This window comes from Atractosteus spatula, chromosome 21 (assembly GCF_055471065.1).
Source record: "Atractosteus spatula isolate fAtrSpa1 chromosome 21, fAtrSpa1.hap1, whole genome shotgun sequence".
NCBI classification, from domain to species: domain Eukaryota; kingdom Metazoa; phylum Chordata; class Actinopteri; order Semionotiformes; family Lepisosteidae; genus Atractosteus; species Atractosteus spatula.
Window position 1 is genome coordinate 5,604,521 of NC_142726.1, and position 24,580 is coordinate 5,629,100.

General features: G+C 41.7%; 1 protein-coding gene across 1 annotated transcript; it reads right to left on the reverse strand.

The window, feature by feature from the left end:
- Window positions 1–3,729: 3,729 nt before the first annotated feature.
- Window positions 3,730–22,645, reverse strand: LOC148817052 (uncharacterized). The gene is made up of 6 exons (XM_088938858.1): window positions 22,475–22,645; window positions 15,580–15,687; window positions 14,604–14,743; window positions 14,301–14,397; window positions 12,037–12,161; window positions 3,730–9,128 (listed from the first exon to the last, which is right to left on the reverse strand). Exons 1-6 carry the CDS (start codon window positions 22,557–22,559, stop codon window positions 8,952–8,954), a joined length of 732 nt encoding a protein of 243 aa, XP_088794984.1. The 5' UTR covers window positions 22,560–22,645; the 3' UTR covers window positions 3,730–8,951.
- Between the last annotated feature and the right edge of the window lie 1,935 nt (window positions 22,646–24,580).

Below are 24,580 nucleotides of genomic sequence, written 5' to 3' on the forward strand. Positions count from 1 at the left end.
TTAATCAGGATGGAGATTCGGTAGGTGGTCCCTTTTTATAAATCAAACGGAACAGCTTGCTGTTTTTTCGTTTGGAAAATGCGTTAATGCTGCAGGTCGCCAACTGCTGATCAACCCCCATCTCACTGCTAAAAACCCTCGTGCCTGGCGTGGAGGTCACGTGCCGGTCCTCTGTTAGAAGTGGTCACTACCTTGCATCCACAGCACCAAGAGCAGCTCAAGTCGTAATTAGCGATGGTTGGTAACACTGCTAACTCGCAAGTGACCCCAAAGCAGTCGTACAGCAAGACAAGGGAGCCCTCAGTCAGCTCAGTCTACCCTGTTGCATTTGTAATCAACCTAAGAGTTACCATCTGTTTGCAGTTGTGTGCTTTTTATACAGGACTTTCATACAAGACACCGGTAACAGACCAGGCTTGCTAGCATGGCAGTTTGATCCATTTCCGGTTTTAAAGAGCTGCAGCCTTTCATGGCTGCCCACACTGAGCGCTGGATATTTCCAGCTTGTTTTGCAAGTTGGTTTCAATAGACAGATGTTTGCAGTTAAAATTTTACGCTTTTGCACTTTATTTGTGTATAATTTGTGAGAGACTGCAAAACCTGCAATGCAGTGGGAATAGGAGCCTTTTTATTCTTCTGATTAAGTAAACATTGATTTGGAAAGAGTATAAAGATAATATATATATATTAGCAGTGGTGATATCTTTTGATATCTTTTCATTTGATGATATTGCACCTAGATGTGGTGAAATATATGATGATATTAGATGATACTGTATATACTCCAGTGGAAACCTGAAATTGTGTGTAGTGGATCTACGTGTTCTGAGTTTAAAAGCTAATAAGGATGTGAACAAGGAAAGGTATTGTAAGGGGCACTTAAACCTTTGAAGTATACTAATGGGTTTAAGTGAGTTTCCCTTTAAGTGATGCAGAAAACATACCAAGCTCAGTCCTGCTCAGCAGCCAGGACTCAGGGGCGCAGCTCTGTTACTGTGCTCCTGGAAGAGGTCCCGTGTGTTCTGGGTTTGTGGTTCAGTGTTTTTCCTCAGCTTCGCTCCACGACCGTGTCTCATTGCCACATTGCGTGTATAGGGCCCATCAGTCCCTATGCCACAGCAGCTGCAGTTATATGGCTTTGACCGTGTTGTTCTGGATCGGAGCTCTTTGACGTCCTGACCATGATGGGTTCCTTTTTGTCCCAGTTTTCACTCCTGGAACGAGCTGTTCTTCCACTCTGGCTCCTGCTTCTGATCATGTCTGCTGCAGCCTCGCCTTGTGAAGTCATTGCCTGGCTTCCATCGTTTCTCAGCTGAGTTTGTCATGTTGTTCTTGGACAATTAGAGGGCTGGTCTAAGGTGGTTTGAGCTGGTTTAAAACCATTAACCTTTGTTTTTTTATTTCCCCAGAATGAGAAGTGAGAAATCTTTGTTCTACAGACTTTATAAATAAACCTTTTTTTATTGTCTTGAACATGCAAAGAGGACATCTGCTTTGCAGATGCTTTTTCTTGGCTGTTGTGAGGTGCACAGTAATATTGTATATAAGAGAGACAGAGATGGGCCAAATGAACATGACCCTTGCAGCATCAGTTTTACACCTGTGGAATCCCAGTGTAAGCGTCAGAATCATCATGTGACATCGATGAGCAGTAACAGGGGTACTGATGTAGGAGCTAGAGCCCTGGGATTCTAAATCTGTCCTCCCCCGGCGTTGCAGACAAACACACTACGGGTGGCTAGGTGAGGGTTTTTTGTTTTTCTTGGGTCACTATGTCTAACCAAGCTTGTGTGATTGTGTATCTGTGTCTCTCTGTTTGTGTGTACCTCTGTATGTGTGATTGTGCATGGTTGTGTGGGCTGGTGTGTGTGGTTGTGTGTGTGTGTATGTGTGGCTGAGTGTGTGTGGTTGTGCGTGTCTGTGTGGTTGTGTGCGTGCATGCCTTGTTTGCACAACAGGCTCTGGGATACTACAACCCCTAGCAGGAATAAGCCTTGTTCAGATAACAAATGGACTGATGAAATCACCGCTGAACTAAAATTGAAATGAAATATCCAGGGATTCAGAGAGTGCAGTAAGGGCAATAATTTGACATTCCTGTAACTTTCCTATTGCATTTTTTCTTCATTTAAATGACTAATGTTGATTTAAAATATCTCTGAACGCATAACAGCAGCTTTTATTTTTTTCCATTTGTCAGTTCAAAACCTGAGTCATGAAAACTCTTCGATTGATCTTAGGCTTTTGTTTCCACAGTCTTCACTGGTATTAAATATTTCAATACGACAGGAAAGGAAACAGTTGTTACCATTTATTTCCTTTTTATTTCTGCGGCTCCTTCAGACAATTAAAAAAAGATTGAGCTGATGTTGCAACAATGTTTAAAATGTTACCACACACATTACCAGCAAGTTGGTTATTTTAATTGTTTCTTTGGAACCAATAGAACGTAGAGCTCAGTCAGCATTTTAACACATAATACAAAATCCCAGACATTTTGTATTATGATTATTTAGACTATTAAATCTTAGCAGCAGGGTCAAAGTTTTAAAACAATTGTAGTAGTAATAACACCCTTTAGCTAACACCAGAAGAGAGAAACTACATGACCAGCTAATGATCATTTAAATGATAAATACTCAGCAGGTGTGAGAGTGCTGTCTTGAGCAGCCATCAAGTGATGGAGCAGGCTGTGAACTACGCCTCCCAGCCTGAAAACCCCTGTGAACACTGAACATGTCGTGTAAGAATGCTTCTTGATGGGATCAAAGTCAGAGACATGCGTGCATTGTCTTCAGGTCAAAGGTCAGGACACTTCCAGAGGGTCAAGCTCTGACTAGCCGGCCTGATTCCCTTGGCGTTGGGTCAGTCACATCAACCGGTCGTGCCTGAAGGCTAGGTGCTAACGTGGCCAGGATTGTTTCCCATGCAGCATACAGGGATTGGGGTCAGATGTGTATTAATCTAGTACCACGTGCTTCCGTGGAGACTTTTAAAGCCGATATGATGAAAAACTTAGCTCTCCCCCAGTTTGAGTGTCTTGCCTGTCAATGTTCACATAGGTTAAGTGTAAGTCAATTGTTTCAGTACTGAAAATAATTTTCAAACTCTCTTTCTATTCCAAGAGGGGAGGCTCATTCACACAAAGTCTAAATCGATAAGTCTAAATTCATAAGACAACTTAACATTTTGATTGATTTACATTTGGAATTGATTTACATTGCAGCATTTTATTCTTTAAAGCAGATGTACTGTATGACTTTTGCTTTCCCACTTTTTCTTTTGCATGTTACTATCTCAAAATGAAACCAATAGGATTCTTATCAAGGAATTCAGTATAAGATGCATAGCTTTACACAAGAGTTAATCTTTCCTTAAAAAGTCCCTTGATTCCTGTAGTTTCTGTGGATTGGTCTGTGATGGCCCGGACAGTTCTCGGGTTGTAGTTCTGGACAAGCCAAAAACATCTGAATCCTTTTCCAATGGAGTGTTTTGTGTGGAGGGTTTACGTGTCTGCTCAACCAAGACTAATTAAAACTAATAACTATATACAGTAAAGTGACAGGGGATTCCTTTCTGACAATTTTCCAGTGTCAGTTTGTACGTCAAGTAAAATCCACATTTAAGTGCCTTACATTTAGTTACCTTCTAGTGTTATAAAGTAAAAAGGCATTTTTTTTGCTGGAGGGGAAATGATGTGATGAAAAATCAGAACACTGACACAAGCTGTTTTTTTTTTCTTTACAAACAGGAATTTATTAAAACGTGCAAGCAGAAGTGTGTTTCTGCAAATAGTGTATTGTCCTTTATAAAGAAGCCAGAAATGTGAGATGTAACCATGCTGTGTATTTTGTTAAAGAAAAGTTTACATTACAACAGACAAGCATGTTTCTTCTAAACACATTAGTACACTGTGATATTATTTGTAATGGGTGAATACAAAACCACAATTCACACACACAACAGTGCTGTGGGGACTGGTCTGGCTGTGGACTCTGTTTGGACACTTCAGGCTTTAAAGCTCTTGGTCGCACAGGATGTGATGCATTCCCTCTGTGAGCAGCTGCAGCACAAAGCGGACCCCAACAATTCACTGCTAACCCTAGCTTTCTTCTTCTAGTGAATATCTGGTAAAGACACTTGTCGTACAAGCAAGGAATCTGGTAGAATTAAAATCCGTATATTGTAGCTTTCTTTTTTTGCTGTGTACATTGTCTTATAAAATTGACCAAGCCATTTCGTATGGAAGATGCAATCAGGAGTGCACTGTTTTAAATACTGAATTCATCCTTATTAAGTGGATTAATAAGGATCATTAAGCGTCATTAAAAAAGCATATCAAAATGTTACATTCTCATGCACCCATTTCTGTACCTTTACAAGGAAAGGCATGGCACTGTGAGTTAGGAAAGACAATTTAGTTATGACACATCTTGGATTTTTACACATAGCACAGCATCTGCACCCATACATAAGAAGAAAAGCAGCACAAGACTAAGAGCTGGAAAGGACAAGCCCTGTGCTCTCAGCTGAGGGAGCTGACCATGTCTGTGGACTGCTGTGATCTGCTGGACTTCAGAAGAAATTAAAGGACCCTCTAGGTCAGCTGTGTGCAGTGAGCTGACACCTGAATTGGCTATATTGCATCGAATAAGAATACAGAACTAAACTGTATAGATGAAAACAAAAGTTAAAAAAGAGATGGCATTTTGTTAGTAGTGAAATTAAAGAATTACAAAAACCTTAGTCACATTTGTGTTACTTCTATCTAAACATCCTCTGCTAACACTTGGCTTACTTTGTTGTGTATTATTTCTAATCAGTGCCACAAGATTCCTTTGTACAGTAGAGCATCTAGAGTATTGTTTTAGTTTTCTTGGACCTTTAATTTTGCTGTATTGGTAGGGTAGCGTAAGCTTCAGTGCTTGTATAGTCAGTAAATCTGGCACTCAACAAGCACCTGAGAATCTCATCCCTTCAGCGTGCAGTCAGGCCAGCTGCATGCTTCAGTGAAAGACAAGGCTTTCACTGCACCTTCTGTGTTCTCCAATAAGACACCCTCTCTCAGCGCTGTGCGGCGGAGTATCATTCTCAGCCTCTGCCTGACCTTACAGAATGATCGCTGACAATCACTGATGATCATGTCCTCTTGCACCTTTTTATCAGCACTTGGTACAATAAGGGGTGTATATAAGCATGTCCTGATTAGATAAAAAGGTCTGTGAACAATGTGAACTTTGTAGGATGCCTAATGTGCATAATGCTTTAGCACGTTATAACTCCACTGAAGCTCTTTTGTAAGGCAAAATAACATTGTCACCGTATAACCTCAGTATTTAAAGGTACCAGTGGGCAGGTATAGGACTGTTTGATGGATTACAACAAACTGCGCTGAACCAGTATTTTTTTCACAAATCTAAATGTGCTTTTATTGCATAGGTCTTTTTTATATTTTCATTCACACCTTTTCTTTGTTATTTGAGACTGTAATTATAAGGCATGATTCAAAGAATTCTATATTTGGAATGTAGTCGAAGACTCAGGTTACAGGAATAGAGCTTTATCACTGAAACGAAAAGTAGGATTAGAAGATGTCTCAATGGTGTATTAACCCGATGAAACAAGAAAAGAAAGCTGACTATCTCTTTTAATCTATGACTGTACTTTTTGTGGGTTTTCATAGAAGGATTTGAGCACAAGGAGTTTGTGAAGTTTTATAAGAAGATACAGATGCACTGTTTAATCATTACTATGACTAGAGCAAGATTTCAATATTTCCTTTGAACCCTAAGTACAATCCTAAGAGAAATCAGCCCTCCTCAGTTCCTCTGAAAATAGGAAAAGTGTGAAATACCAGAGGCCTGTGGTTCAGAATTAAAAGAAACCTGTCCATTAGTTTTAAGGAAAGTACTGAACACTCCAAGGGGAAAAATATAAATCAGGGAGCTGCCTTCAAGCTCTTTGCACTCTGCTGTAATAGTGCAAATAATATTTTTATGAGACTATTTCTACAAGCTATCAAGTGTTTCCCCATTTCACAGATTATATTATCTGTACAGGAGCCACAACGACAGGTGAAAAAACAGATTAGCAAGAGGCAGACCACATGTGTCCCCGTATGCAAGATCCTTGATGATACATGAAACGAGTGCATGAAGACAGTTCACTTCCTCTAGGCCACGCAGCATCATGTCTCTGTGATCTCAGAAGTGTGAAGTCTCACACTCCTTAAATTTCAAGTCAAATCTGACTTCAATAACTGGAGAATCCAGCACAGTTTTGCTAAATATGAGTTGAAACGTTACTGCCTCCCGCCCAAGATTAACAGAGCTTGTCATAAAAGTTTCTTTTGTTTTTCTGAGAATATTAATCCTCAGAAATGCTGGAGCTTTGCATTCAAATGTTGCTCATCTGGAACACGATGAATCTAAATTTGTTAGTAAAAAAAATGTTCTGAATTAAGTCTCTTTAGTGTGATGAGATGAAACCTCTCTTGCAAACAAGCTGCTCCTTCTGTTTTCACATGGGGGATAAGATGGAAGAGAATTTTAGAAGTGCCCAGCAGGGGGCTCAAGTCTCCGATGCTGTGTTGTGGTTATTCCACAAAGAACTTTACAAATAAATATTGCTGTGTTTATCAATAAGATGCAGCCCCTTGTGTGTGCTATGTGTGTACTTCCAGTCATCAACATGCACTGTTAATTATGTTTTCAGATAACAGTTTGCAATTTCCCCCTGAAAACCACATGGATATGGGCCTTCAGGAGCAGAGTTAGAGTGCTGGTATCAATTCCAGCCATACCTATGCCATACCTATTTAAACTCATAACCAGTGGTAAAAGAGTTCTGAGAGTATGGACACTGCCATGGGCAGTTATCACCTTGTAGCCTGACCTCAGCAAAACTAAGCCTAGGATGTGAACCCTCCCAGGAAAGCCAGGCTCCTGCCGTAGATGATATTAGTGGACCAGTAGGTGGCACTCTTCCCTGTAGATCAGACTTTCCAAACCAATGACCCAGTATAGTGATAGGAGAGAATGAGCTGCAGAATGTGCCATCCTTTGGATTAGACTGTACTGAGTTCCTGGATATGTGAATATGAGGCCATTAGGAACAAATGTCACTGTTTCATGGCTACTTTGTGATTAAAGTCACTGCTTTCATCTCTCTTTTGTGTTTTGCCATGAGAGCTACACTGCAGTACAAGACTCCTCGGTATAGCATAGACTACGACAAACACAGCTCAACTTTGGATGCAATACAGAGGACCGATGGAGACTGTCATGCAAAAGCAATTACTTTTACCCACAGGCATTTCACCAAGCTTGGAGGCAGATCTGTATCTCAATCACTGGACCTGCAAGAACAAACTCTGCAGGGTATCTTCGCTGAATTCTCTACTCATCTTTAAGTGCTTTGGGCATCTTGTTTTTATCCCCATTAAAAAAAATTACAGTGACACGTAAACATGGTTTGACTGGAATTCCTTTATATGAACAAATTTAAAAAATCACAAAGCGTGAAGCTTATGTGCTAACAAGAGGACAGTGTTAGTGCAAATTGTGTCTCCTTATCAAACTAAGTTTCACAGTATTAAATTAATATGTGTATTGTGAGTCCCTGTTAGCTTCTTCAGTTCAGCACTTTAACACGATTCTGAATAGAAACTGGTAAATAAATGAAAATTGCTCCTTCATGCCATACGCTTTAGAAAATGAAAATGCTTTGTTTTGGACAGCACGGGATATGGATACAGTCACCATAGATTACTGATGATTGCCTTTAATGTGTATTGCTACTGACCTGTGTGCAAGATGCTATAATTCTAGAATCACTTATTGAAACACTTAACTGGACAAGTTTCTGCGTATTAAACTTTAGCATTAGACGTGCTCCAGCTTTTCTGTCTGGCAAAAAAAAAACGGCTAATATATACTGTGACAGTAACCATACAGGCATGTTAGTGCAGTATCATTTGTGTTCCTAGTCCTCATTCTGCTCTTTGTACAGCTTCAATAGCTCAGAGCCTGTGCCCAATTCCAAAAACAAGAGGAGTAAATCTTAGCAAAGGAGCAAACGTTTAATAAGTGTGCTTCATTCCAATGGTCTTCAGCTGCCGCTCAGCACGTATGAGTTACTACTGTGATTGAGAAACAAAATCAACATTTTTCCATCTGACAACTGACAGTACACCTTTGGCAGGAGAAAAAATGAAAACATGAATCTAGATACACTTATTTAAAATGCATTAAGTGAAGTAATTATTTTGTCTGACAAGAATAAAAAAAAAATCAAATCTACTATGCACCCAGATAAAGTACAGGGTAATACTGTTCTTTTATATGGGGAAGGATCGTGCATTATCAGACAGAGCACTGTGTAATGTTTAAAACAATGGTGACTGATCTGCTTTTCTCTTTGAGGTTGATACACACATTTCTACAGTGGTAGATGCAAGGGATGGATTCTCAGCAGAGTGAATGGTGATCTTGGCTGTCAGATTTCCTTTTCAGCTAAGTCTAACCTTTTTAAATATTCCCTGGCCTGCACTGTAAGGATTGTTATGTCACAGACAAGTGTTCTTTCTGCTCACCCCTGATCCTGTATCAGACAGCTTCACTCATGCAGATTCCTGAAACATTCTTTTAGTTCTTTAGTCCAGCACAGACTTTCCCAGACATTTTTTTTTCATGAAAAGTGGCAATTCTATAATTAACTGGAAATCACATCAAAGGTCTACAGACATTGAACACTGAGCTCATCCTGACTCTTGGGGTTCGGGACATGCAGAATGCTTCTTAATGTGGAAGTGGAGACGTCTTAATGCACTGATTGATCGTGGTGGGTAGATCTGTCAAAAACAAAAGGGAAAATGCAAACCCCTCAGGATTCGGGATGGATGTGGGAGCGCGTCATGCTCAGGTTCTCGATGCTGTACCCCAGCGGGGTTCCTAGGCCTTGCCCTCCAGGATGACGGTCTTCAGATCCGCGGGGGTGTTGACACTGAAGACTTTGTGCGAAGAGTTTCTCTTCTCCACCAGTGAAGCCACAGCTTCCCCCAGGTCCAGATGGTTGATGTACCCAGGTCCCATGCGGTCTGGGGTGGCCACTCCTGCATTGACCTTCACCTGTTGAGCACGATGCACACAGAATACACATTGAGCGCGAGGGGTGTGATGTAGTGAGAGTTGGCTCTGCCGCCATCTTGGCTCCAAACCCGAGCTCCAGTGGTGTGCCTTGAGCCAGGATGGTGGCTTTCTCACAGAATAGGAGAGACTTCTACTACACAAGACAACTTCAAACCTATGGTGCAAACCATCCAGCCCGAGACAACTCACACGTTACATACTTGTATTCTCTATGCTACGGCTTCTAGTGTAGCAATCCTGTTTAGATTAATATCCATATGGATGATATTTCAAAGAAAGGTGTCAATTACAGTCATCCTTGTAACTGTGAGGGACGTTCAGGAGAGAGGTTCTCTTATTATTAACTGATTGATTTCATTTCTCATTGTGTGCATGAAGGCATTCACACAAGCTCACCAACAGATCCTCTGTCCCACCGTCCCTGAGTGTTTGAAACTGACCGCAAAGGCATTTCACTGTTAATCATCCGAATTTTGCGGTCACTGGGGAGCCGTGACTCAGAATGAAAACCATGTAACCCCCACACACACTGCTGTCTAAACGGTGATTCACAAGACAGTGTTTGGATTGGCAGCAAGCCCGTGATTGAAATTTGGGCTGAAACGCAAATCAAATGGGCATTGTGAGAGAGCGCACCAGGGCACACCTCATCGCAGAGCTAAGACAATGCTCTTTGTGTTCCCAGGAAAAGTGAATGATAGGGGGATGGGGACAGATCTATTGGAAGCTGTTTCGGCATGGGAAAAATTGAAACAAATTAATCGCTCAAAACATTTTCAGGAGATGAAAAGGATCAAGACGCGTCAAGGTTTTCTTTTGATGGGCGCCTTCCTGGTCTTGCAACGGGATTTTAATTGCAAGGTCTGTGGGAATGGGATACATGTCAGACAACTGCCTTCTGAACACAGTGCTACTGTATCCACAGGTGGACAAACACCACTGCTGCCTGCCCTGTCCTCACGTGTAGCAAATAGCTTTAATAGAGTCTGGGCATTAACGATCGTTTGCAAGAAGCAGGTCCCGATGTGCTCATTCAGCACTTTAAAATGCAATTTGCAAACATGCTAAGAATTCTCTCTCCGAACATCTGATGGAACAAGCCTCTTGAAGTCCAGTATGCAGGTCCGTGCTCCATACATGCCACTGCAGGCCTCTGCCTGGCCTCTATTCTAGGAGACTGTTTTGGAGGCAGGGAAGAGTGAATCCTCTAGCAACAGCACATGCAAAAATTGCAGACAAATGCAAGCAGGAACAAAGCTGCCGGATGATTTTTGTATAGATGTACCAGTGTTCCTTTAATCCAACAAGGAAAGAACTATGGGGAGATTTGGGTATCAGCGTTACCATCACGATTTACAAATTTTAATGTAGGTCTGAGAGTTTCTCAGTAAAAATTTGTTCCACATCATGTTACAGTTTCTGTGCTAATCCCTCAACTCCAGAGCTTGATAAACTTGAATTAAAATCACTGGAGTGTAACACGTCCTGCCACCTGTTAACAAAATCAGACATGATAACAGTATTAATTATACTGCAAGAATGTACATGGACGGTTTGGGCTGTGTCTGTCTTTATTTTGAAATTCAAAATCCTTCACTGTGTGCTGCCAGGTGAATCATTTCATCCAGTATGTTATGTAGAAAAATCTCCTGGGACTTTTTAACCAAAGTAAAAGCTGTAATAAATAAAATTCCAATTACATTTTCAAACTGGAAGAAATGGAAATCACAGATCATGGTTAAAGATGGATTTACATCAGTCGTTAGGCGTGTTTGAAATTCCACAGTAAAGGTGGTTTACATTTACATTTTACATTTCCACACTGTAAAGGTGTTCAGAAGGGAGCCAAGAAGAAGGATGGAGAAATAATTATAATAGACAGGTAAAGACCTGGATCAATATCTCATCAGTCCTTGGGCATGTGTGAAGAATTCCTCTTTCAACTGGAAAAACTCTTTTTTTTCTGAATAACACAAATTATAAATTACTTAACAGTTCATTTAAAAAAAAAGTTTTTTCCTCTATTATTGCATTTCTCTAACATCCATTCTGGTATTAAGGGTTTTCCCAGAGTGTGCAACAGAAATCTGTGTGTGTTCACTCTGGCTCTTGAGGTCTAAGTGGGTATCATCTATCTAAACTCTGGTTTAAACAGACTGTATATTAAGGCAGGAAACAGTTATTGTGACATTTGGTGAACACTACACTTCACTGAATGGTAATTAATCTCTCCACCCAGCCCACAGCATACCTGCCACTGACGCTGCTAGCTTGGACCAATTTCTGTCACCCATTATGGTGGTGCTGACCCCTGCTGATCTTCTTGTTAATCTGGACTCATTACGTCAGTGTGTGCTGAGCTCCTCAGCACAACATGAGCCCAGACTGCCAGAGAGGAGCTCTCTGTAGCCTGCAGTGTCCGGAGGTCTAGCTGGAAGGGTCAGAATAAGGCTTTCTGGCCCAGTGCTGCAGCTCACTCTGAGGGATGCTACAGCCAATACGTCCCATGATCACGATCTTTAAGCAGGACTGGTGTTAACTCACTCTTCCTATATATAAAGCATGCTACAAAATTAAGAGTGTCTTACACAATTGCTTTCTCCAAAATACTGGGGAAACTGTTTTGATAATGCCACTGCATCCACAGTAAAAACTCTCCCTGAATATATGACTGAATATTGTACTTTCCCTCCAAAACTATGCAGGCTAAATCCAGATTATTCCACAATGAGGAGAAGATTGTGTTGTGAACAGCCTCTGTTCACGTCAGCGTTTGGAAATCAGTGATTCTTTGAAACCAAGGCTTACAGAGCACCAGGAGCGTTGTGCAAACTCAGCTCACTGCAAGCCTGGGCGGGACCACTGGGCAGTCCTGAGGCTGACTCACCTCGTTCAGCTTGCATGGCACTTCCGGGTACTCCTCCCTCACCACCTGGCAGAACGCCAGCGTGGCCGCTGCCCCCAGGGTCAGGAACCCAGTCCCGGGCATCAGCAGCCTCTCTCCCGCACCACCTGAAACACACGGCACCCAGGCACCTGAGTAGCGTCCCTGTGCTGAGACTGCCAGAGACGAGCCTCCTCCGGCCCACACTAGGCGAAGTGAGATGAGGACATGCACAAGTCTCTCAAGCTATTAGCTGGAAGGCGTTATCTTTAAGTGATATCTGCTAAGCCGGGTTTGGAGTCCCATTTTAACTGATGGTTGGAATTGTTTCCTGCCACATCCCAGGTCTTGAGATTATTTCATAAAGTTAAGTTTAGTTCTAAGATTATTTCATTTCAGATTGGGATTTCCTAAAATTCCCAGAAGTCTCAAATTCGGTTTGAGTGCGGGGGGCGACTGCAGCGGTCCAGAGGACCAGAGGACTGTGGGGTCCCTTCTGCTTCAGGTAGTAAAAACTCAAGAGGTGTTTGCCCTCTGTGTTTTGAAACAAGCATGCCTTTTAAGTTGTCAGCTGTCAGAGGCCCTGAAAGACGTTTTAATTACGGTGCGTCCGGGTAGGACAAAGCGTACAAGGTTAGAATGAGTTAGAATGAAAGCTGGTACAGTCTGCAGCCATGCAGGAATGAGTATGACTCCGCTGTTGTACCTTATAGGCCAGGGCTACTCAACTGGAGCCCCCCCAGTTAGCTCCATTGCCGTACTGTGATGCAACTAAGTCCTTTACTGCTCTATTGATCCTTCTGCTTATCAGTTAAACTAATCAAGGAGAGGGTTGTAGCAAACTTGTGGCGCAGATGGACTGGAGGGACAAGTTGAGTAGCCCTGGGTGCTTTCCAACAAACAGCACACCTGCTCACAGTGTCAGACAGGTCTGTGAATGAATGAGTAGCAGGGGTTTCCCAACTACAGAGCTCTGTGTCGCCTCCTGTTGGCTTCAGTGTGGAGCCGTGGCTAGGATTCTGAACTGGAGGGCTGTAGGTTTCAGTCCTAGGGGGCTGAGGCTGTTTTTCCCTTGAGCAAGGGACTTTGACTTCACTGCTCCAGCAAACGCCCTGCTGAATAAATTGTTCTCCAGCTCGTCACTGTGAATTGCTGCTACAACTCTTATATGGTGCTTGTAACTTCACATCCAGACTAGTTTTTAAATGTGTAATTCCAACATTTGGCCCAACATCTCAGAAACAACAAGAACTTAGTTGCATGTTTATTTTACAAGGTGCTACATATGGCCATATCATACTGTATATTGCTACATTTTTGTTTTTTAAGGTGTGTGACAGGTAAGCAATAAAATATGTCACGCTTGTACTTCAATTAACCGCTTTGCCTCGGGCTAACTTGAGTCGGGTTGAATACAGGTCACAAAATACCAACAGAAGTACAACAGGGTTTATGTTCAAAACAACCTTTAATCTGCCGTCTCTCCATACTGCTACAGCTATGCCTTTATACAAACCCTGATGCTCAGTTTGAAATCTCCAGATGCAGGAATGTGCAAGGAAGGAGAACTGAGTTATAGTTCTATTAATTCAAATAGTTGTCACGGCATGTGGCGAAAGTCCTTCTCGCTATGTTCGGAAAATTCTACTGCTTGCTATGAAGTGGGTAATGAAGAAGATTTCAACTCTACAGACCTATACCGTATGTCTGAAAGATGTTTTCAGTAATTCAGTTGCCAGTTCAGTTAATGACCGTTTTCTTTAATTGGTCATGAATTTGTGCAAACGTGTCTCCCATTAAACTAGCCCAAGCGTTCATGAGCAGAGTTTGACACTTCCTGGAAAGAAGCGTGGATTCGAGGTCAGACATGTTCCCATGTGGGAAAACCGGGTGGATGAAAATGCCATAACGATGCTGATCTGAAGATCTGAACTACAGGTGTTTTGTAAATGATGACACACGTCAAGCCAACAAAAAAAGTTACATGTGGTTCTGTGGTACTTATCTATTACAATTATCTTACAAGTATCTTGAAGTATCAAGTAGATGGTATAATAGATACACTTTTATATTTACCATGACAACCCTAAACTCAGCTCTAAAGTACTTAAGATGAAACAAAGTCTTGTTGAACAATCAGAATACACAGCTGATATACTGCAACCGATAAACAACAGGTTGAATAAAACAGCGATTCGGTGCGTCTGAAAGAGATGGGCTGTGATATGATTTTTTGTCTCTGCCTTACAGAGATGTGAAACACTCACCTGTGATGAAGGTGTATGTTCCACTGGGACTATCCTTTACCAATGGGAAAAATGCTTTCCAGGATGTGAATGTGCTCAGAACTAATGTTTCCAGTACCTAAGGGAGAAATGATAATGGTAAAATAGAGCACTCCTTTTTCAGATAAGTCCTGTACCATCATTAATAAAAAAAAAAACTGACTCCATACAACATGACTGGAAGATTGTGGGTTGTGGTGTACCAGTAGGTGGCGCTCTTCCCTCTGGCTCAGACATTCCTTAGCAATGCACCAGTATATAATGGGTATATAAACACCAGCTCACCCGGTGCAGCTCCTTCAGTGGCTGTGTATGGGGGGGTCCGCCCTGCCACCAGCTGAAGCCCAGCGAGGACACGATGTCCGTCACCTTGCCCACACTCTTCAGCAGGTTGTTCTTGGCTGCTTCAGCTCCCTCCTCAGTCCCTGGGAAACCAGGAGAGAAACACACCCATTGACCAGGGGGACTGAGAGGGACTGGTCCTGCAACTGGTCCTTCTCTTCTGACAGATCAGGGCTTAAATCTGACACGGGGATCAGAGACAACCGATGTTCATTTCGGTTTCAGTTTGGATGCAGAAAATACTTATTGCCTTCGGGTGTTTTTATCTGAAATTAAAATTGATTACATCTTTCCAGAACTCAGTGAAGCATCGGGGAGCCTTTGAGTTGTACTTAAAAAATCACAAAAATAGTCAGACGTAAATAATCTACCATTTGTTGAGCTCTGGTACATTTTCTGTATCTGAGGCGGGGGATTTTCAGTATCCTGTTATCTTTCAGTCAGGCTTTGACAGCTGACTCAAATTTGGAAACTAACAGATTCCTTAGAAATGAAATTTAAACAACAGTAGTTGTGCTACTTGTAAAACTAAGAGAAAACTGTAAACATGTCTCAAACACAGCTTAAGAGAACTAAAAAGCAAAAAGATTTGTAGAAGATTTGCTGAAGTTAATCTACTCTTTTCTGAGTTCTGTCAAAACAGGGGGTTTACAGTTATATAAGAACATAAGAAATTCAGAAGAGGTTATTTGGTAGTTAATGGCTAATTGATCTGTGGATCTCACCCCACTGAAAATAAGTGAGGGTATCACTTACAACAACAGCACTGCTGGAAAACTTGCTCCATACTCCTACAACCATTTGTGTAAAGACAGCACCCCCTGTTCTTTGTTTTAGCTACCTGTTGTCTTGTTTTGGTCCAGGACCTGAACTCCCGAGAAGAAGAGAAGTTTTTCTAAGCAACACCAACGTGTCTTACCTACATCTCCCACCAGAGTATAGAGGTTGTCTTTGGTGGAAGGGCTGATGAAGTTCTTCAGCTTTTCCAGTCTGTTGCCATCCCTGGAGATCACGGCCACTCGGAAACCTGGACACAGGAGGCCAAGGCGTGAGTCGACTGGAATGCTGTGCGTACACCTGATTATATGCCTGATGGATGACCTGCACGAGCTGCCTAGCTCACTCCCTGGGATCCCTCAAGGAAGAGCTTAATGACATAGTCACACCTCTGCCGTACATCACTTACAGCCCAGAGAGCCCATCTAGCATCTAGCAACACAATTATTAACGAACAGTGCTGTTTATCTGCTCTATAGGCTGATGAGAATTACTACAGTATGTGCCCATGAAATGTAAGTCTGAAATCCTATTATTTTTTTGATTATGTAATGCAATTACTGGTTTACTTACAGTTAAATGATATTGGCAGTTTATCTCTTTTGGGATAATTAGAATTACAGCTTTATTCTCCATTATTATATAATATTTGTACATTTATCAACACAATCTGTTAGTACATAAATTAACTTATAAGATTAGTTAGTTGATTTTGATCAGATACACTTCCATTCTCTGTGGTAACAGAACTAATACCATTTTACAGTTTTTCAAAGAAGCTGATCAGCTTCATGCATGACTGACAGCACACAGCAGTGTCTTTCAAGACATAGCTTGCCCACAGACTGCACAGCACTTTTGCCCAAGTTACAGGTGAGGCAGGTTTCAAACTTTATTTTGTCACTGATCAAATTTCATTCTTATCGGGTAAATCATGTGAAGTGTCCATTTCTCAAATGCCGTTGGAAGTGATTTTCAGAGGCTAGGTGTAAACTAAGATTCATCATCTCATCAAATGAGCAGAGCTCAAGGAGGGTCACTATCTTGCCTGTTGTTACACACAGGGAGTCCGTGGCAGAACTTGGATTTGAACAGGGAACCTCCAAACTGTATCACCTCAGTCCCGTGATGAAACCATTCTAATTGTATAAGTTTTTTTCATGTACAGAACCACCCCTTCCTATATCAAGTGTACTAGTCTTAAGAGGGTCAGTGTAGTGCACAACCAGCCATGTAAAGTAGGATGAAAGATGAAAGACACATCAATCAACCATTGTAATTAGCTAATCATTATTTGCATTGACATGGTTGGCAAAGAAAGTTACCCTGCCAGTCTAGGGTGTCTGCAGTGTGTCTAGAAGCTTTTACGCAAGTATCACTTCCCAAAATTTCCCCATTTTTCTGATTTTGTAATAGCTTCAATCCTCAAGATCCCACCCTAAAATTAAATTCTTGCAAATTACTGATAGATGGTCCTGTTAATAATTAAAGTGTGGGTTTATTTAAATTCTTACCAGATAAAGACAGATGGAGCAATGGTGATTTTCATCAATTACCCATACGTAAATACGTGATCTAATTCAGCAGCTCAGAGCTCAAAAGGGAAAGAAAAGTCTTTATCAGTAGTGACACTAGGGTGACACTTGGCAATTGTGCCCTCATGAACAGCTACTGTACTTGTTCTTCCCTTTAGAAACAGTCTAGACGTGCAGTGACCTATAGGCGCCTGTTTTATTTCTTTTAATGGGAAGCAGCTAATGAAAAAAAGATCTGGAAAAAAAAGCTGGCATACACACAATCATTGTGCACAAGGGCACTCAGAACAAGACCACTGAACGGCTCAGCCTCTGACTTTTATGCCTGGCATCAAGCTCTGCTTTTATTCCTTAAACTTCACAGCTTCAAAGGAAATCCTTATCCTTCTGGCTCCAAAACCACTTCTCAGAGCCACAGCCATAACGTTTCATCACGAGAAAAGAGCTTAAAAACAATTGATAACACACCACAGTTTTCATGGCGAGGCCATGGAGAGAGAGGAGAGGAACTCTGAGAGGTAAACTTAGAATAAATTGCAGAGTTTCATCAAATAGTATCAAATAATACTATTTTACCTTATTGTTACTCTGGCTTTCTGTGGTATCAACATGCCCCCACCTTGTCTGGGTGTTTCTATAGTAACCATACCGTATAAACACCTCTGATGGTATATTCTGGCATTCCCGGTGTCTGGTGTAGTAAAGCACAGTAAAAACATGTCAAAGCCACAGGAAAATATTGTTCTACTGGCAGGGTGGTTTGTTGCACACTCCCACAACCCTTTGGGTTAAGAAGTGCCTCCTGTTCTCGCTTTTAAATACACTTCCACTTCGTTTTAGTCCTTGGCTCGTGTTGGCAGCACACAGTTTAGCCATGGCTGCAGTGCAGGAGCTCCATCAACAAGAGGCTAAAGTAGAGAATAATAGAATAATAGAAGATCCTCTCCTGACTCAGGGCATTTTTTGTCTTAAGAGGAGAGAATTTGCTGTGACCTCAGTTCTAGCCATTTGTGGTTCTCAGCTGGGAGGTGTGTTTTGACCCACAGAATGACTGGTGTTGTGGTGACAACAGGCCACAGAGTAGCCTTTCTCTTCACACGACTGTCAGTCCTGCCTGGGAGCCAAGGCAACCAACAAGAATTGTCATGGCTTTTTTCTAGTTGAAAACTGAGAGAAAAGCACTTTCTTATATTTTTTCTTGCCTCATCTACATTGCCTCTTTCCAAAAAGGAACCTTTGTATGTTTACAGTTTTTATTGTAAAATGCTTGAGATGACAAGTCAAAAAACAAAATATCGCAATCATATCAATATAAGCATGCACACAACTGCCTTGATACAACAGCATCCTACATCCCAACTAACTTTCCAGTACAGAGCGATTTCTGATTTTGCACGGTTTTTTTAATTACGGTAAATTTCAGGACAATAGAGGACATGCAGGTTAGAGCATGCTCGCAAGGCAGTCCAAGCTGTGTGGTAAACACACATTACACAATGCTCCCAAACTTGGAAGCTTCAGCACAAGATGCAGAAGATTATGTATGATATCGTGATCAGGTCTTGCATCACTGAGAAAAAGGGAGAATCTTCCCAAAGCAGGCATACTGATATCACTGTGAAAAGCAGATACAGATGTTGAATATAATCACAGGTTTGTGCTGTAAAGTGGCAGTGCATGTACTGTGATTGTTCCCCTTCTTTATGATAGAGATAGGCGATGTACTCTGGTGAAACTGAGCTCTCTGAGGTTTACTCAGTGTTGAACTTACAGACAGGCTCTTTAAACAAGTTGGTCTTTTTTGCTTATGGATTCATAACATAGGACTGGATATTGGCAAGAACAAAAACACAATTTTACAATTTAGCCTCTAAAAGCCAGGTTTTAGGAGACTGTTCCATGTCTAATCATGCTAGTAAACCTTACTTTGGAATGAGAAACCTACTTTGATGCCCTTTTGTTTATGCAGGAACTTTCGAGCGTGTGTATTTGCCAGGGCAGTTTTGCTCTTCCTTTCTTAATAAGACACTTTATGTATCAGGGGTGGCCAAGCCCTGTTCCCTCTGCTCTGCTCTGAATCCATTTCGTACCAATGAATTTACTACAATGATCAATACTCATTTGTGATCCACGTTTTTACAGACGGCCTGAATGAAGTGCAATAAAACTAAAACTGCAGTTTTAAAGACCTCATTGGTAGCACTGCCAAGGGGGCAGCAGGCACACAACAGAGACTGCAGAACCAGACTGTGGCTTGTGGAAATTGCATTCACAGAGTTGCCACATGCACACAGCCTGTTCAACACAATTAGCTGGGGCTTGTGCTGTCGGTTGCACCACAGGAATGAGTAAAAGACTGCTTTCCTGAACCTGGATGTGTTCTTTGCATTGTAAGTCATTAGTGGTTGGGGTTTCCCAGGAAATGAAATATACTGAGACAATTGTTTTCTGTCAGCATTTTTAATGCCTTAAAGAGCCTATAACAGACATGCTCCTTTATGGTCTTTGCCTACTATAAATTCTAATTACCTCAGTAACAGACCTAAAAGAATAATGGCAAATTCGGGTTTTATTACCATAAACTGCAGTAAAAAAAAGTAAAAGTGTTCTCAAATGAGTGGGTTGGGATTGGTTGATATGTTCTAGAGTACATGCCACATTCCTTAAAAACTGTCATTCCTGCTCATGGAGAACAAACATGAGTTTTAGGGTGTGTGTTCCTAATATTCTGGGGAGTGAGTGAAGATCTCTTCAAATGATTGCCTCTTTGAGACCTGGTGATGTGGTTACATCACTCTGTTTTGTGAATACGAGTCTGAATGACCGTATTAAGAGCCCAGGTGCAATGGTAGCAGGCAGAGCCTGTGGCTTGAGAAACACTGATGTGGATGATGTAAGATCCACAGTAGGAGAGCCTGATGAAACCTTCAAAGGCATCAGACTGGGCAGGAATTTCAATTAGACTTCATTTCAGACCAGCAATGCTCACCCTTGGGGCCAGTGAATCACATTGTCTTCTGATCTTTATTCCAGCTGAACTCTTGCTGTAAACGTGGACCGTTCATAAGTGTTTACCAGGGATCCAGTTATGCTCTGGCTCCGTCTGAAGCAGTCTGAGTCTTCCAGTTTCAAACTCGAGATATACTGTAAGCATGCCATCCACTCACTTGTGATAATTAGAAAGCAGCACACTTGGGGATTCTGTCAAAGCGTTTGTGCTGTTGCCTACCATCAAATTCTAATGTTTGTGACCTGCATAAAAAGAAACATACCTGAACCAATAACACAGAGAAAAGAGGCATGGTGCCATAAACAGATGCTTCCAAATCAAAGGTTTGGGTTGGTGTGGCTTTAGTGTTGGGGGTTGACACATTACAATAGAAGAATGAATGTGTGATATTTTATGATGATGTGCTCAGCTTTAGTTGAAAACTGGATTTGAGGATCCTTAATCCTGGTGTTAGACTCCATTTTAACTGAAAATATGTAGTAAAACATTAAAGATCTAAGTCCTCAATGGTACTATAGTTACACATAGTATAACATGGAAGTAATCAAGCATAAAGCAATGTTAACATTGTAGCATGAATGTTATTAAAGATCTGTGACACCAGCCTAGCATCAAATCTTTCAAAAAACACCCAAGCTCCTTAGACAAGGTTAGAAAACAAAGAAAATGAATGTGCAGAAAATGTATAGAAAGATCATTCACTCTCTTTCTCCATACTTCTATCATTTCTTGTCATTCATCTACTTTCTGCTCTCACATACTCTGCAATACCTAAAAGCAGACGTAAACGCTAACGCTTGTCAAAAATGCTAAGGGAGAAATAGCTGAACTAACCTGCAGAAGAAGGTTTGGTACGTACTGTATCATGTCTTTGAGTGATTAATCATTTGCGAAAGTATCTAAATGTGTATCTTCGTAAAGAAGATAATTTTATTCTTAACTTCATTTGAAACCTAGTATCATATACATCTCCTTTGTGGGACAAAAGATATATTTGCATCGTGCTCTGAAGGAAACAGATTTTAATATGCAAACTCTGAACTCTGAAATGTGGGCACTTGTTCTCAAACTGACACAAACACTGAAAATATCCAGAGGGAAATTCCTGGGGTTCTGTGCTGGTAATGTATGATGAAAGCCTCAAACCACAAATGTGTTTTACCTACTCTGTATTCCACTTCGCTTGTATGAACTTCACCGTAACACTCGCAAAGCAGGGATTCATGATTCAGTTGCAAATTCATGTACCAAACTTGTTCAGTGCCATTAGTGCCAAGTATTAACCCTGGGCTGGAGCTGTTTCAGCACAATTTAATTATAATTGAGGGATCCCAGGCTGTGAAGACACTGCAGAAAAATCCTGCAAGATTCCTGTTAGAAACAAATCAATACTGCATGTCGTGTACAGAAAACCTGTACGATTCAGAGGCATAGGAAGAGGAGTTCCTTTTGGCCAGTGAATACAGATCATTTCGCATGACTACCAATTCTCCCATTAGGAGTTCTTAATGTGTCCTGTGAAAGCAGTTGTACATTTGGGATCTAGTATATGGGATTTCTATAGGATTCTTGAAAAATCTTCAGAATACAGGAATCTTCAGAAATATACCCCCTTCAAAGCTGGCAAGATTGTTTCACAAATGACCCCTGCAGCACTGGTTTTACAATGGCACTTTAATTGTAGACGGCAACTTCACTTTTCCTGAACTACACCATTACAAAGGACACAGAAATACTTTAAACACAAAGAAAAACCTATCTTCTTCTGAAGGTTTTTTTGTGGTGTCTTTGCCATGGTATTTTTCCACTTTTACTGTGTTTTCATCTTAGTGCTGAACTTACCTTCACTATGTTGTACTACACTGGATGATGGGAATTCCGCGGTGTGTTGTGATAACATAATGACAAATATTCTGTCAAAGTTTACTCTTTTTTCTGATGGGTGACATATTTTATAGAGAATATCAGAAACAAGAAAACTGCTGTGCCTCTTTTTCAACAAGGATGTCCTAATTCTGACGTCATAACCTAATAAATAAACCCACTATGAAGTCGACCTGTAAGCTTTAATTTAAAACTATTAATTGAAAGCGTTATCCTAACGATTCACCCCACCAATCAATGCAATACACTTCATAATTTCATACCGGCTCAAAAAGATTCAACAATATGACTCATGTGACAGCTTTACTGGTTCGCACAGGGCTTGTCTTGGTACTCCAGCTTCCTCTCACAGCGGACAGACGCGCTGCCCAGGTGGGATGGCGCTCAGTGCCACCCGGTCGCGCACCTGTGCGCTGTGCACGGTCCAGGGTGCAGTCCCGCTTTGCTCCCTGCGTGTGCTGGGCTGTGCTCCGGCTTAACGTCACTCCTAAGTACACACAGCAATTGCAGTGATGGAGATACGAGGGATTTCAGCACGGTAGCCGGTGCCCAGGTTGTATCATGAAGCGGCTGCGTTGTAAGAACACGCTAAAAGATGTTTCTCTTACCTCTGTCGAGAAGCGCTTTAACAATCCCGGACCCCACGGTGCCCGCACCTCCGAGAGCCAGGACTACTCTGTCAGAGTTAGACATCCTGTGTCTGGCGGCAAATTCCAGGTGACAAAAACAAGCGGTGCGAGAAATAGAAATAAAATCGCCTAAGCGTTATTTGACTGAAAGAGAGCGCACGTTATCCGGGGGTTTAAATGGGTATAGATAGGATAAGAGCCCCGCCTTTCTGGCGATAGAGTCCAGCCCACAGCAGGTGTTAGGCCAGCCTACCCTCTCCGAGCTATTCTATCAACATCGATGTCATCGAACAGAGAATTATTACGAATCAATTTCTTCAGGACGATTAATTATTACTACTCTTGTTCTCGGATATCTGCGCTTATTCAACTCACAAAACATTGTACTGTACATAGAACTGCACAGATTGTATTTTCTATAAATCGACATTCAGTCTGATTCCTCATATCTCTTAGTTTTAGTTCATTGTCTGACCTATTTTGTTATGAGTTGTATATGAAAGTTTGTGAATGATTTTCTGCACGTTCATAGTGATGACGGAGATATTGTATGGGGATGTTTAGGACATCTTCCTTTATTTTGCGACAGGACTGCTGCAGAAACTCAGAAACGTGCCTGTTCTTCGTTTGTGGCACGCTTTATTGCACACGGATTTCCCCAGAAATATGCCCCTCGTGTAGCATCATCGAGGCCGTTGTGTCACAAAATCGTCCTTCGTTGTGTTTCTGTCCGGTTCTGTCCTTGTGGTTTTCAACGCGCCTCTCGCGCCCGTCCCTCTCGCACTTGTCCTCATCTCACCCCACAACTGCGCAGTTCAGGTGTGCGGGCTGGGGAGAACTGAGCTGGAACACGTTACACCCCAAAGAAACCGGGATAAAAATCAGCGGAGAACAGTTTGCAATGTCCGGACTTTTCAGCTCCAGGAGTGAACTCCACAAATCCGGAACGATATTTCTATATTTCTAGGATTTCTATAACACTGTGTGGTGACTGAACTGAAACATGGAGGCGGTAAATTGAGGGATTTTTTTTCTCTTAGGAATGGAGGTTTATAGGAATAGGAGATGCAGTAAACACAGGAAACACCTTCCATGTTTCACCGTGTAGTACATCTCATGAAGACGAGCAAGCAAGAGGGGTTTGTGTGTCCCGGTGATAATGGCTTTGTGCAGGAATGAAGCCTAAATTCCTTTCGCCAGAATTAGGAAACACCGGCTTTGAAACAAACGCACAGCCCTTCCTGATCATTTGACCCTAATCCCATTAAATGTTCTTGTACCAACCTGAGAGGAGAAGGAAGAATAAGTCTACTGGGAGAGGTGAGACTAGACTGACTAATTAGACAGTGACGTGATACAGGAGTCGTGTGACGCAATACCTGGAAAAGTGCGGCTAGAATGAGCGAGTTTCTGAGCCGGCCATGTGCAACAGAGGTTAGGGCTCTGCACTGCTAAATACAGTACCAAAGGTGTGACTTCAAACCCCACACAGGATAGTGCTGTTGTACATTGAGGAAGGCACTCTACCACACAATACACATATACAGTAGAGTATTGCAATCCCTCTGAGTTACTCCAGGTAAAAGTGTCAGGCAAAGAAATTGGAAAAAAGGAAGATATTGTGCTGAAGACAGTAACTCAAGAGAATGTGGCCCAATAGCTTTGAATAGCAATGAACACTGAGATAAAGGGTCTCTCAAGGTGTGGAGAACTGGAGACAAACACATATGAAGAGTCTTGGAGGCTCTTTCAGCCAACAGTGAAAATCAGCAGAGATGACCGTTCTAATAAAGATTACTCATTTTAGATTACTCAAAAACTAAACAACACAAGTGGATTAACTTCATTTAGTTTTCAAAGTGGGGGTTTCAAGTTCCCTTAAAGATAAAAACAACCAAGAAGATTTGTCTGACCTGAGAACTGATGCAGACAAGCTGGAGGGAGAATTCAGGGAAAGGCTTCAGCATCAAGCTGAATATGATTAAACAGTCTATACAGCCTAGGTTCACGTGAAGCAGTATTGATATGCAAGAACTCCTGACAATGCTAATATGACCTAAAGCACGTGTATTTTCCAATTGAAAA